Here is a 13,754-nt window from a genome sequence, read left to right as displayed (position 1 = left end):
GTGCGAAAGCAGAGGCGCGCGTGACCGCATCCCCAATACCCGGAGCGCGCACCATGACGCACGCGCGCCTCTGGAGAACCTCAACTGACGGTTTGTTTCTGCAATTTCGTGCGTGTGCGACTGCGCTCATGAGCTGTGTGAATCTGTGCGTGCTTGTGTTCGTCTGAGAAGAGGAAAGGGGCAGCCGCTGCGACGGGGTGCGACCCCCCTCCTCCTCCCCAACCTCCCATCTCTCTCTCTACCACCTGCCTACATATATAAGCACCGCGTTAATTGAGTGCGTTGGAGCACACAAGGAAACGTTGCGCGGCGGAAACACGCGGACCCAATAGGAGGAGGGGCTGAGGAAGTGGAAGCACGCACCGTAGAGGTGAAAAGAAGCCACATACAGCACACAGCAGACGTTTGCGCTGAGAAGCGGCACACACGTACATGAGTAGACATCCCAGGAGGGGCGACCAAGCGAAGGGAACAACAACGAAAACAAACAAAGAAAAAAGAGGCGACACCCAGGGCAACTCAACGGCGATGAGTGAGAGGCGCGGCCAGCCGAAGAGACGCGAGACTATCCACGACGATGGACACCGCCAGCGCGATCATCTCCAGCGAACCTTCCCATCGTCCGAGGCCCAAAAAAGTCACGCGAGGGCTGAAAAGAAACCAACAGAGCTGCTCGCGCGTTCACGAAGACACACGCAAAGCAAGCCGAGGCGCCCGTGCAATCCTTGCTTATGTGCCACACACACACACACACACACAACGGAGACAACGAAAAGCGCAACGCTTCACAGAGAAAAACAAAACAAGAGAGAGAAGGAGAGAAGGAGAGAGCGGTACTGTTGCTGCTGCTGCTGCTGCTGTTGCTGTTGCTGCTGCTGCGCCAAGCAGCGACATTTCTTTTCCGTTTTGGTCTTCTCCGTTGATGCCTCCTCTTTTTTTTTCAGAAGGGGCGTGGGGGTCTCGCTGCACCCCACCTGTGGACTACACAGGCCTGCACTCTTCTGCCTCTTAACAGAGAGAGGAGGTGCTGGCGACGACCTAGTGGAGAAGCTCTGCGGCAGTGACGGCACCGTGTGCACCTCGACTCATGTGTAACACAAGGAGCGAGAACAGAGAAAAAAAAGAACGGGAAGAGAAAGCGGTGTGCAGTCATCGGAGTTCAACACGCTAAGGGAAGCCGATAGACAAGAAACAGAGAAAATGACGCTGAAGAGCAAACACACGCTTTCGAGAGGGGCGCGGCCACACCGCAACGAGAGAGAACAACATTTCGGCGGAGGAGAGAGAGGGAGGGGCGACATCTATGTCGCTCGGCAGCGTCTGCCCGTCACGTCCCTGCCCCCATACGCCCATACACCCCCTCCTTATCCGCGCATACACCGGGAGAGAGGCGCACCTGACGGAGGAAGGGGATGCAGAGGGAAGGAGAGAGCCATTCAACAGGAGCGACAGGTCCCGTTTCCAGCACACGCACCCACGCAAGGGACTTTATGAAAGAGAGAGGGAAAGGGGGAGGGGGTGGTGATGGTGAACGAGAAACCACAGACGCCAGAAGAGAGCGAAGAAAACATCCAAGTGTGCCAAAGGGTGACGCAAACAACGAAAAACGGAAGAGGCCAAAAAAAAAGTAAAAGAAACTTGAGTAAGGCAGTCAGAGACAGTGAGGAGAGGGAAGGGGGGGGGGCCAGCGAACGGAACAGCGCTGTGGGGCACAGGTGTCTTCACACGTAGCTCCTTCGCTTGATTTCAATGGTGTCCTCCTGTTGCAGGGAGAAACGTCGCTGGCGTTGCTGCAGCGTCGTTGCCTTGCTCGCCGTACGCTGAGTATCGGCGGATCTGTTCACTGAGTTGCGCTGATGTGCCGCTGAGAATCGATGCACTATGGTATTGCGCTGGTTCGCCATGGAGAGAGAGGAGAGGCGGTTGTTCTGGTTCAACACTTCGCTTGGATGGTTGTCTTTCTCATGGGTCTCTGACGCGAAGGCAGTGACGCTGCAGAACGCAGACCCCGTTTCGAAGGGCGCTGATGATGTCGTGATGTGAGGCGGCATCTCTGTGGCGCTGCTGCCCCACCGTGCTGCAGGCGAAATGTCCCAGAAGGCTTCAAAAGGATCATCCGTGGTATCATGAGCAAAGGCGGCAGCAACACCTTCCTCTGCGTCCGTCTCTTCGGACGAACAGATGCGGGGAAGAGTGGCGCTGGTGGCTCGATCTGCCGCATCCTCTTCGCTTGCCTGGGCACTCGGAAGGTTAGCGTGGAGCCCCGCATCGTGCACGGCGAAGAACGACGAGAGCGACGCCTCATTCAGGCTGGGCAGTGGGCGGCAATAGCTGCGCCGCGGGGGTGAGACGAGATGATCATCGAGTGTTTCACGATTACTGTTTACGGATGGCACAGCAGCGTGCGGCGGCGACGCAACCGCGGCCCCGCGCGATTGCATCTCGTTGCTCCTTCTCACAGGAAGCTTCTCGGACCCGGCTGAAGCTGCTAGGCGATGGCGCGAGAGTCGACTCTGCGTCTGCTCAGTCTTCGCAATGCTGCCGAACCCCGGTGAGAGAGGTGCACTGGGTGACATGGACAGCGGTGTCAAAGGGTGAAGTATCGGAGACCGCAACAGCGAATACTGCTCCAACGACTCCGACGGCAAGCACGAGGATGGAGCTGGCGTGGCGCCGGCCCCCCTCGCCGCCCCCGTCCGCGGCGCCCTGATGCTGGGTGGTGTCGTAAGAGAAACCTCGAAGACAGGCGAGCCGTTGAATTTCATCGCTAAAGGCTTCGGCGACTGCCCAGAGTAGACCGCCATGAAAGCCTTGGGTGCCGACAAAAGGCTCACGGAGTGGTTGGGGGAGTGCATGATGCCGCGGTTGTGCACCGTGTCTTCGTCGTTGTCTTCAGCCCCAGCGCTGATGAGAGACTGCCCCGGGGTACCCATGAAGGAGGGTGGCGTGCCTTGTGCCGCCGCCGAGACGCTCTGCTGCGACCAACCCGACGAAAAGAAGAGTGGCGATTGCAGACCTGTATGCGGGGATATAGTGCTAACTTTAGACGTCATGTCCGCGTCGACTGCGATGCCGTCGCGTATGGTGCCCGACTGCCACGCCTTTGAAGTCAGGGGGCAGAAGACTGCTAGAACAGAGCCAGATGGCTGCGGGGAAAAGGGCGGAGATGCGTCACCGCGGGCGCTCATCAGCACGGCAGCACGCGAGAGACCGCTGCTGCTGCCGCTCGTGGCACCATCTTCAGCAACGGAGAGTGGCCTGCCCCGTGGAGCCTCCGAGTCGAAAGATGCAAGCGCGCCTATCAACACTGCTCCGTTGCCAGTTACACTGTTGCTGAAAGGAAGCTTGCTGGACGGCACGGTGCTGTTTGTGTGCGACATGGTATGCGTGCATGGCGCAGGGCACTTTGGCGAGGGCGGGGAGGATGCAAAGGTGGGGCTCTTCGATACGGATGGCACTGCCTTGTCGGCTTCCATGTACTGTGGGGGGCGTGGCGGGGATGCGGCATGGCGAGGCAGCGAGTCGAAGGAGCTGTGCGATCTGTTGTGAAGTGTCTTTTGGTGTTTGCCAAAGAACCGCGACGACATGGCGACGCACGCCGCAGAAGACGAGTACGTGTGATAACGGAAAGTGTGCTTATCGGGTCCGATGGTGACGACGGCGGAGACACAGCGATGGGGGAGGGAGGGGAGGGGGCAGTGAAACTAGTTTGGAAAACGAACTCGTGAAGACAGCAAGTAGACGAAGCGTGTGGGGGGGGGGCTGCGTACGGAGTACTGGAACGAAGCGCACAGGAAAGTAAGCGAGGGCGGAGGGAAAGGGCAAGGGGTTAAGAGAGTTGGCACGTCCGAGTAACAGAGCACCGACCTGCGCGTCTGGTGTCGATGGCGTGCGTCCATCCCTGTCACAGCGCGATGAGCACGGAAAGGAAGCAAACGTGCGCAACGGAGGTTCAGGAAGGTAGGGGAGAAGAGGAGGGAGGCGCCATGCCTCATGGCGTAACACACACTAGACATTCTCCGCTTCTTTGACCCGCATAGTTCGTTTATTGGCAGAAGCGCAGCACCCTGTTGTGCGGCTCTTCCCTGCTCTCGAGAGGCGCGTCATCTGCGAGAAGAGTGACACACACATACACATTTCGTTTGATTGCTGCTGCTCAAGAGCTACGACACCCTTTCCGCTGTACGTCGCCGTTGCACCACAGCCGATGCAAGAGAGAGAGAGAGTTGGAGTCGGAGGCAGAGGAGCGGGGCCGTACGGGGGAGAAAACACAGCGTCGGCACTGATCTCGCACTTCCCGATGCCGCCGTCTCTGGAGCGCAAATTATTTGTGAATTACAGCCATTACACGACGTCACATGCAAAGTCCAGGCATCGCGACCACGCAGTAGCAGCGGTAGACGGCAGAAGAACGGATGGCAGGAGAGTCACCCCTCAAGAGGCAGGTGCCTTGTAGGAACGGGAGATGCGAGGGACCCTCGGAATGGACGCACACATCGCCTACTGGCCAAGAATTCATTGCTTACTTTTTGCGATTCTTACGCTTGCCAGAGGCCTTGCGCTTGCCGTGGCCCTTGCGTGAGTGCTTGCGGATCTTGCGAATTTTCTCCAGCTCCTTCATCATGCGCATCCGAGGTTTCGTCTTTGCGGGGCCCTTCGTCTCTTGCCGCAGGCGGTGAAGCTCCTGCCGGACGACAAGAGGGAGGTCATCGAAGTTGTTGGAAGGCAGCGCCTTTGTGGACGCGGCACCGCCTTTGTGGGTTCTCGCTTCTTCACCGCTGGATGTGCTAAAGAGCGGCTTCACGTCGACCGTCACGTACTCGCCGTCCAACTCACTGGAGGAGGACGGGCCGACAGGGAAGTGCGTGTCGGCGGCGGTGCCTGCCTCTTGGCCCAGCATAGCGCCGGGCATCGCGTGCGCGCTGTGCGAAAGAGTCGCTAGCCGCTTTTCGCGCCGGCGCCTCTGCGATGCCTCGGCCTCCAACTCCTCGATGGCGCCGTCGGCGGCCGCCTCCGGATCGCCGACGCTTATCCACGGTATGTCGGCGTCCCCCTCCCCGTCCTCCGCGCTCTGGCTACTGTAGCCGTCCTCCCCCTCTCTCCCCTCATCTTCCTCGTCGTCGGCGAACATGTCGTCCTGTTGCCTTGGCAGGCGGTACGTATAGTCAGGTAAAATTGGCACACGAGCGTAGTTGTTGTACGCCCGTCGCGCCTCCTCGCGCTGCTCTCGCCGGGTCTTGGCGCTGTCCTTGCGCTGTTTGCGCTTCGCGTCCACGAAAGCCTGTACACGTCGTTCGTTCTTCTTCTTGTGCAGCGTAAGCAGATAGTCTCTGCGCGAGGAATCGTCGAACGTCAGTGCCTTGGGTCGCGCCGTGCACGTCGGGGCATCCCTGACTGTCTTGCCGCTCTTCTTGGCCAGCATGCGCTTGTAGTTCTCTAGGCGGTCCGACTTGAAGCCTTTGCGCATCTTTTTATTGCTGCCGGCGGCGGTGTCGGCGCCGGTGTCGACGTATTTCACCATGGCCGCTTCTCCGCAGCAGCCGCAACGAGGAGGGGAGGATATCCAAAAGCTGCAGTGAAGTGTGCGTGCATGCACAGGAGAGAGGGGGCGGGAAAGATGTACGTAATTTCTGTGCTCTGTGTGTGCACGCATGGCGGCACAGACGCACAAGGTCGCCGAGAAAGCAGAGAAGAGATGCGGGAAAGCAAGCGAGAAGAGCATGGGCAATTGTGTCATTGTCGGCAGCAGTCCCCGTCACTGCTCCACCAGTCCTTCCACCCCTTCGCATGCCCTACTCAGTCTCCCTGGTGATGGTGAATACTGCGTATGGAGTGGAAGGGGAGGAGGCGTCAGTAGCCGGCCCAGCAGTACACCTCATCACCACCGCCATGGCGCCACCACAAAGCATGAGCGCGTGCGGTGCAGTGAGAGAAGGGAGTGTTCCAGTGCATGAATGATGTACCGCGACGTGCGGCGTGGGCATCGCCCCTGACCCCTCACTTGAAGCTGAAAAGAGAGAGAGTAAGGAGGAGGGGGAGGGGGTCCTGACGTGGGGAAGAGCAACAACACAACGGCTCACCGTGCCCAGAGAAGAATTCTCTGTGAATAGGATTACGTGGGATCACAGGCTTCGGCATCTGCCACCACGTGGTGGCGCCTCAAATACCTTGCGTGAGCTACCCCCCACCCTCCCGAAACGTCCACCAACACCATCTTCAGTTGTGTCCCACGATTGAGCAACCGCCACGACAGTAACCGCGGCAACACATGACCGCTTCCCTTCGCCCTTTTGGCGACACCGCCACTGCCATCAAGAGCCCGCTTTTCACGGAGGCCCAGGCTCCGCGGCGTTTGTAAACTGCGTGCCACGTGCGACAGTCCTTCGGTACCCTCCCTAGTCCAGGGGTTTCAAACGCGAGCGCCATCGCAGCGCCCTGTGCCATGTAGACCTTGCATTGTGGGTAGGACAGCCCTGTAACGCGGCGGTCATACTTGGGGCGCGATCGGCGATGGCTGGGGCTGCTGTGGGGTGTGTGCACGCAGTGCGGCAATCTCTGTTCGCACCTCTCGCAAGATGAAGCAGCATTCCTGAGCCGACACAACCTTGCTGGTCAGCTTCCTGCACGCCGCGGAGGAGACGCTGAGGAGATCCATCAGTGTTGCCTTCGGCGCGTTGGAGCTCCGAGTTCGGGGTTCGTGGAAGGCAATGTGGGACTGAGACTTCCTCAGCGCTTTCAGGTCGCTCCAAGACAAGCGGGAGGCTCTCGCCGCTCGTCTTTTCCTCCTCCCGCCAGGTAAAACAAATCCCGAAGAACCACTGCCAGGCGCCTCCTGTGCTCACCACTTTTCGAGCTGCGTAATGCGCGCGTCGGGGAGATCTACTTCCGTTCGCGACACGTGTGTAGGATGGTTGCGTTGGGTGTGCAACAACGTGACCCATCGGGGTCTTTCCAATGGGGGTCCCCCAATGACACCTCTGTGATGCCGCATCGATTGACGGACCATGTAGTCCTCACATCGAACTCAGCGACCGACAGAGCGGAGGCGTTTTGCATTCAGGTCGACGAGCTCACCCGCAGGGGGAGAGTGCGTGCAGGATCGCGCCACAACGCCATTGTGACCGGTCCGGCGTGTGTCTGAGGGGGACGCCAGCATGGCGCACACGATGCGATGTGTCAACTGGCCAGTTTTGCAGATGTTGTCCAATAATGAACCTTCTCTGTCAAGGGAGGGCGGGGCTCACCTCACTGGCCAACTGTGCGAGGGAAGAAGTGGGGATAGACGAGAGGCGAGATACGTCATCACTATTTCTTGGGTACGCCTATACCCGTGGCACAAGTCAATGCGATGACGTTGTGCGGTGGGGCGGTGTGGGAGGGAGAGGAAAGCAAGCGGGAGGGGTGCGAACGAAGAAGAGAAGGGAGACAGGCACCTCGCCTCCCCCCTCTCTCCCCCTCTCAACCGTGCACGTCGGAACAACTAGAGCGAGAGCAACGGAAAACATGTGAAGGCGAAGAAATAAAACAAAACGGAACAACGGAGGGCGGCGCGCCTGTGCGTGTGCGGGGGGCCGTCATTCGCTGCTCAACTGTCCTGTGAGAGGTGCGACTTTACGGCAAAGTCGACCCCCTTGCGGAGCTCAGCGCTGAGCGCAGGAACGCACGCGTCCAGCAACTGCTGCTCGTAGGCGTTCAGCGTCGGCATCGGCAGCACACGCTCTACGCCGTGCGTGCCAAGTTCCACTGCGCATCCAAAGAAGCGAGAGTGGGGCTTCTGCGTGTCGTTTTCCACAAGAGCGTACTCGACAATGCCCTTGTCACCACGAAGAGCCTTGAGCATCGAGATGGACCATTCCGAGGCCGCGTACGCCATGGACAGCGTCGCCGAGCCCGCACCTTCCTTGGCCTTCACCACCTCGTCACCACCGAACTGAATGCGGTGCGTCAGCTGCCGCACCTGGTCCTCCGACAGCGACGGGAAGCCCGAGAGCAGCGGCACAATCGTCTCACCGCTATGCCCGCCAATAACAGGGACGTCAACGTCGTACGGGCTTGCGCCGAGCGCCTCTGCGACGAAGGTGCGGGCACGGACAGCGTCGAGTGTGGTAACGCCAAAGAGGCGCGCAGGATCGTACACGCCGAGCTTGCACAGGGTCTCCGCGACCACGGGCACAGTGCTGTTGACCGGGTTCGTGATGATACCAACGATTGCCTTCGGCGCGTGCGTGCCAACGGCGATGGCGAGATCGCGCACGATGCTGGCGTTCGTGTGGAAGAGGTCGTCGCGTGTCATCCCAGGTTTGCGTGGGATGCCAGCCACCACCAGCGCCAAGTCCGCTCCCTTCACGGCTTTCTCCAGCTCACCTGAGGAAAACCCGGACACCTCTGCCGGTGACGTAATGTGGGAGAGGTCCGCAGCCACGCCTGGTCCGCCGCGAATGTCGTAGAGCGAAAGACTCGTCACTAGAGGGCTGCACTTTAGAAGGAGCGACAAGGGCTGGCCGATGCCGCCAGCGGCTCCAAGGACGACAACGCGGAACAGCCGAGTCGCAGAGGAGCGCATGATTCTCGATGACAAGGTGATACTTGGTGGCGCTAGCGCAGTAGAGCCCGCTCGCAGGCAAAGGCAGTGTCTGCGTCTGTGTGGAGGATGGGTAGCGGCGCCGACCGCAGTTGTGTAGGTACGCTGCCCTTCGCGTAGAGAGCCTGTAGCTCACCTCCTCTCCCATAAAAGCACCTCTGGAGACACCAGAGTGAGTGTGTAGGCGCTTGCACGTCGTAAGAGTGGGGAATCGAGGCAAAGGAAACACGGGCCGTGTGTGTGTGTGTGTGTGCCGAGGAGGGGGGAGGGAGTTGGTTGGGTTACGCCAGAGACTGCTTGTAGATGAGAAACACGTTCGTAACTGTCAGCGATACGAGCACTGCTCTCTCGGTGTCTTTGTGTCGCTGACTGCACGCGCGCGAAGATCCTGTCGCGGAGAGATGATCCCACACCAAAGGAGAGAGGTAGGAGGAGGAAATGGGCAGAAGAGAAAGTCTAAAAGAGTGAGACAGCAAACATAACAGAGAAAACTTGGCTACCCCACGAAACGGCTCACGATGCACCGGGGGACTTCAGAGCCGCACCACCACAGCAGGAGGTAGCAAGGAAAGGAACGGCGAACAAGATATACATCGGCGCGGATGAATTCTCCCGACGCCTCGCCTTTGTGCGCACCATGGCGTACCCACGATTTTCCTTCGTTGCCCTCCACGCCTACCTTTGCGATGAACTGACAAGAGTGCCCAGCTCTCTGTACTTCTACTCCACTTCCGTGTTGGCTGCTCTCGGTGTGATGCCATGCATGCACTTTTCTTCGCCTGCTTACTTTTTCTTTCGCCATCTGTGCTTGATTGTGTTGCGGAACACGGCCCACTTGGATGAGCGCACGCGTGTCTGTGTGTGGCGTGACTTCCGCACCTTGGTGGTTTCAAATATCGTGTTGCCCTCGATGGAGATTGAGCATCTTCAGCCTCGAGGGAGAGATGGAGTGACGGCGAAAACGCAGAACAAAAGGTGGCGCGAGAGAGAGAGTGATGTCAAAACAGAAGGATGACGCACTGCAACACATGTTCCCCACTCCGCCTCGCGGGCGTGCGTCTTATTTCCGTGGAAGGGCATACCAATCTCGTATCCATCCGCTCGCGACCTCGATACCCCTAGCGATGCCAATGCCATCCATGAAAACTCTGTTGTTGCCAAGACAGCATCGGGGTAGGCTGCCCAAAAGCAGCTGGACTTACATATACCCCCTTTCTCGTCGCACAAGGGATCCCTGTCGTGGTGGGTAAGCAAAGGGGGGGGGAGGCAAACGGGTAAAATGACTCGATTCCGCGAAGTCTCAGACGACAAGAACATAATGGCGACAAATGAAAGATAAAAGGTAGGTGAAGCATATCATCAGAATGGCGGAGAGTACCTTGACGCACTCCGCATTACCACGTCGTTTTGCCGACATCCCTCGCCATCTTCCGCTCTTGCCGCTGGCACTCAATGCAGCAACATACATAAACACACGCAAGCGCACCCATGCGGGCGAGTGCATCTGGTGTGTGTGTGCGTGTGCTCATGTGCCAAAGTAAGAGCGACGTGGACGCCTGCAGAGAGAGTGAGAGAAGGGCGAGGACATCATCACCAACAGCGAATTTGTGCATGCGTGCACAGAAAAGGGTAGCGAGGGAGAGGCATGCTAGAAACGTAGATTGAGGAAAATGAGGAGAGGAGAGGATGTCAAGGGCACGCGCGCACACACGAAATGGAGAGAAGACAAAAGAGTATTCGTCCAGCGGGGACGAAGGGATTCGCTGAATAGCGTCCCAGCAAGGGCGGCGCGCACACACACACATGAACGCACCCGGGAGAAAAGAGAACAACCCCGAGAGGGCCGGCTGGCTGTGCTTAAGCAGGGGGAGGGGAGGGGGGGCACCGAGGGAGGTGCAACTGATTCCGATACCGAGCGTCCGAGCGCGTCAGTCGCCGTCGTCCTACACTGCTCTCGAGCTGTGGCGCACCCATTGGCGACAGACCTACCCACCCACACACACGCACATACATCCGTTCCTTCTTCTTTTTTTCTATTGGTGCGATGGTGGGCATGCACTGGCGTGTTTGTGCGTTTTCGAGAGGGATGGAGAGGAGTAAAGGAGCAGCAAAGAGGAGAGAGGAGAATGCGGCACGTGCTCATGCTGTATCACGCACCTTACGTGGCACCGCCAACTCTTCTAGGGCAAGGCGGCCGAGGGTGTCGAGGTGGCCGCGTTTTCCGCCACGAATAGCAACCCTTTGCGGATGTTCTTCTCCAGGTCCGGGAGGCAGCGGTCCAGCTGCTCCTCCTCATACTCGTTCAGCGAAGGCAGTGGCAGCACCCGCTCAATTCCCTCCTTGCTCACCTCCACGGTGCTGCCGAAGAAGCGGCACTTATCAGCAAACAGCGGGCTTTCGACAAAAGAGCAGTGCAATAAAGTCTTCTCGCCGTCCATCGCACGCAGCACCCCGTCTGTCCACTCCGCAGCCGCAAACGCCATCGACAGCGACGAAGACCCACGGCCCTCCTTCGCCTTCACCACATCGTCGCCACCCACGCGTACGCGATGCGTCAGGTACTCAACCTGCTCTTGCTTCAACTCCACTCCAGAATGCGAGAAGAGAGGAACTATGGTTTGCCCGCTATGCCCGCCAATGACGGGCACGTCCAGCATCTCCGGGTCCTGGCCAGTAAAGTCACCCAGCATCTTGCGTGCCCGCATCATGTTCAGTGAGATGATACCAAAGAGCTTGCGAGGGTCGTACACTCCAGCCCGCTGCAGCGTCTCTGCGGCGACAGGGACCATGCTGTTGAGTGGATTGCTAATAATGGCTAAAACGGATTTGGGGGCATGCCTCGCCACCGCCGCGCTCAGCTCGTTTACAGTGAGGGCGTTTGTGTTGAAGAGGTCATCGTGGGTCATGCCGGGTCGGCGGGGCATGCCAGCCGACATCAGAACGAGATCCGCTCCATCTAGAGCCTTGTGAATCCACTTTGTCGGGTACCCCGTAACCTTGACCTTGCGTGGAAAATGGGAGAGGTCGACAGCGACGCCGCGCGGCTGCACAATGTCGTAGAGGGCCAGCTCACTGACTCGCTTGTTCTGTACGAGCGCCAGAGCGAGCGGCTGGCCGATGGCCCCGCTGGCGCCCAAGACAGTGACTTTGAAGCGAATTAAGGTCGATTGTTTCATTGGGTGCTGCGACGTGGTGCGATGGGTAAGTGGAGGAGGCTAAGGAAAGGGAAAGAAGGAAAGATGAAGCGCACGCGTTGCCCGGCGACAAAGGACGGCGGCGTGGCGGGTCAGCAACAGAAAAAGAGCAGAAGAGAGACGCTGAGGCAGCAGGCGAACATGTCCGATGGTCGGTGGTCGTGGAAGCGCGGACGCTGTCCCCACGTAAAGCCCCGCATGACCTCATCGAGAAACCCTCATCGTGCGATCTCCGAATGGGCGTTGCACACAAACCACACAGCTCACGCGTCATCGTGCGCGGCACGGGGTGCCAGCGAACACACAACGAACCAGGCAAATGTGCACGCATGCCGCGCTGGCTACCACGACCGGGCAGGCTACCATCACCGCTAACTCTGCCTGCACACATGTAGAAGACCGCGGGTGTAGAACGGGGGGAGGGGGGCACGCAGACGTTTCTTTTATACATGTATACATCATGCGTGCCACTTCGAATGATCGTGTCCTTCCCGTTTACCTTTTCTCCGCCTTCTACGACGTGATTGGCACTCCAGAGAGTGAGGCACACGCACACCCGGTGCTGAGTCGCAAGAACGTGCTGACGCGCCCGGTATGGTCGAACAAGAAAGAAGGGGGGCGGGAAAACACACAAGCACACAGTGCAGAATGTCATACGGTTTCGCTACCACTTTTCTAACGCACTTGCTCGGTAACGTTCATTCAAGAGCGCAGATGGCGACGCGTTCATATAAACGGCGGGATGAAGGGGCACAGAGGACTGGGATCAGAAGCTGTGCGGTGGTGGAAGTCATCGGCGAGGACAGGAGGATCTCAACACTCCAGACGCGAAGCTGATGAAATAGAAAGCAAAGAGGGCTTGTGTAAAAATATGCAAGAAAATGATAGACCAGAGCTATCGAGATTCTTTGACGGATGGCTCGCAGAAACGAGACAGATAGAGAGCGAGAACAGGAAGAGGTGGCAACCGGGTGGACGACGAGAGGGGAGGGGCAGTCACGCAGAGAGTCGGAGAGCCCACGACGCAGTCTGTGTGCCGCCTATCGCACAGGTCATTGTCGATCCCCTTGTTGCCTCTCTTCGCGTTTCCTTGTTTATAGACCCTGAGGGAAGGAAAAAAGAAAAAAACAAAAGCATGTCGAAGAGCAAAAAGAAAGACGTGCACGCGAACCTCTGCAAGCGCAGGCGCACACGCACAGGCGAAAGCGGGAGCGTCTTACAGCGAATCGGCCGGGCACGAAAATACGAAACGGAGACACCAGCGGGGGTAAGTCAGTGCGGGAATAGACGCCCGCGATACAGGCGATGGAGGGACACGCACCCTCCCCCACCCCCAACAAAAGAAGGAGCATGGGAGGAAGAAAGAAAGCAAGAGGGAGAAGGTGCAGCTCGCTCTCCATCACTGCCATGGCGCGCACAGTGGCTTTCGTACAGAGGCACACTGTGCATAAGTGAGCGAGGGAGATACAGTACATAGCTGCGCTGGAACTGTGCGCCCTGGCCTGCACGAGCACCGAGGTGAGAACCATAGCGAAGTGCCCGGCCCCAGAACACGTCGTTCGCTTGGCGGCACAGAGGACGCGGCAGCAGACCCCTACGCGCTTCCCTTCATCATTGGCGTCGCTCTCTGTCCACACGCGGCAAACCGTGATGAGGGCCAGCACTTGGTGAAGCGCCGCACGCTTGTGAGGCATGTGTGCGTGCCAGCTTGCACTGGTGCAGACGCCGAAAGGGAGAAAGAGGGAGAGAGAGGGTAGGGGGAGGGGGGGGGGCGCTGGCACTTGCACATTCTTATATATACGTGTATTCATCACCTCCCCGCCTCCTACCCTCCCGCAAACACGCACGCACGCACGCACACGTCGGCCGCAGGAAAACGAGTGTGTGTGAACACACACACACGCTCCCAGTAGGCATAGCACAGCTCCCTTGTGCGTCGGGGGGAAGGGGAGAAGGAGGCCCCTGTTGCGGTGTCTCTC

The 13,754-nt window shown here is 58.7% G+C and overlaps 4 protein-coding genes across 4 annotated transcripts; all 4 read right to left on the bottom strand.

Moving 5' to 3' along the window:
* Nucleotides 1-1,721: 1,721 nt before the first annotated feature.
* Nucleotides 1,722-3,587, bottom strand: LMXM_33_0175 (hypothetical protein; the record flags this gene model as incomplete). Its single annotated transcript, XM_003878553.1, has 1 exon — nucleotides 1,722-3,587. The coding sequence occupies one exon, from the start codon at nucleotides 3,585-3,587 to the stop codon at nucleotides 1,722-1,724; it is 1,866 nt and encodes a 621-aa protein (XP_003878602.1).
* Nucleotides 3,588-4,522: 935 nt separating this feature from the next.
* LMXM_33_0170 (conserved hypothetical protein) lies at nucleotides 4,523-5,521 on the bottom strand (the record flags this gene model as incomplete). Its single annotated transcript, XM_003878552.1, has 1 exon — nucleotides 4,523-5,521. The coding sequence occupies one exon, from the start codon at nucleotides 5,519-5,521 to the stop codon at nucleotides 4,523-4,525; it is 999 nt and encodes a 332-aa protein (XP_003878601.1).
* A 2,064-nt stretch (nucleotides 5,522-7,585) lies between these two features.
* LMXM_33_0160 (putative malate dehydrogenase) lies at nucleotides 7,586-8,563 on the bottom strand (the record flags this gene model as incomplete). Its single annotated transcript, XM_003878551.1, has 1 exon — nucleotides 7,586-8,563. One exon carries the CDS (start codon nucleotides 8,561-8,563, stop codon nucleotides 7,586-7,588), a length of 978 nt encoding a protein of 325 aa, XP_003878600.1.
* Nucleotides 8,564-10,761: 2,198 nt separating this feature from the next.
* LMXM_33_0150 (putative malate dehydrogenase) lies at nucleotides 10,762-11,757 on the bottom strand (the record flags this gene model as incomplete). Its single annotated transcript, XM_003878550.1, has 1 exon — nucleotides 10,762-11,757. One exon carries the CDS (start codon nucleotides 11,755-11,757, stop codon nucleotides 10,762-10,764), a length of 996 nt encoding a protein of 331 aa, XP_003878599.1.
* Between the last annotated feature and the right edge of the window lie 1,997 nt (nucleotides 11,758-13,754).

The sequence above is a fragment of the Leishmania mexicana genome, chromosome 33 (assembly GCF_000234665.1).
Source record: "Leishmania mexicana MHOM/GT/2001/U1103 complete genome, chromosome 33".
Classification (NCBI taxonomy): Eukaryota; Euglenozoa; class Kinetoplastea; order Trypanosomatida; family Trypanosomatidae; genus Leishmania; species Leishmania mexicana.
This window is presented reverse-complemented; position numbering and strand designations above follow the sequence as displayed.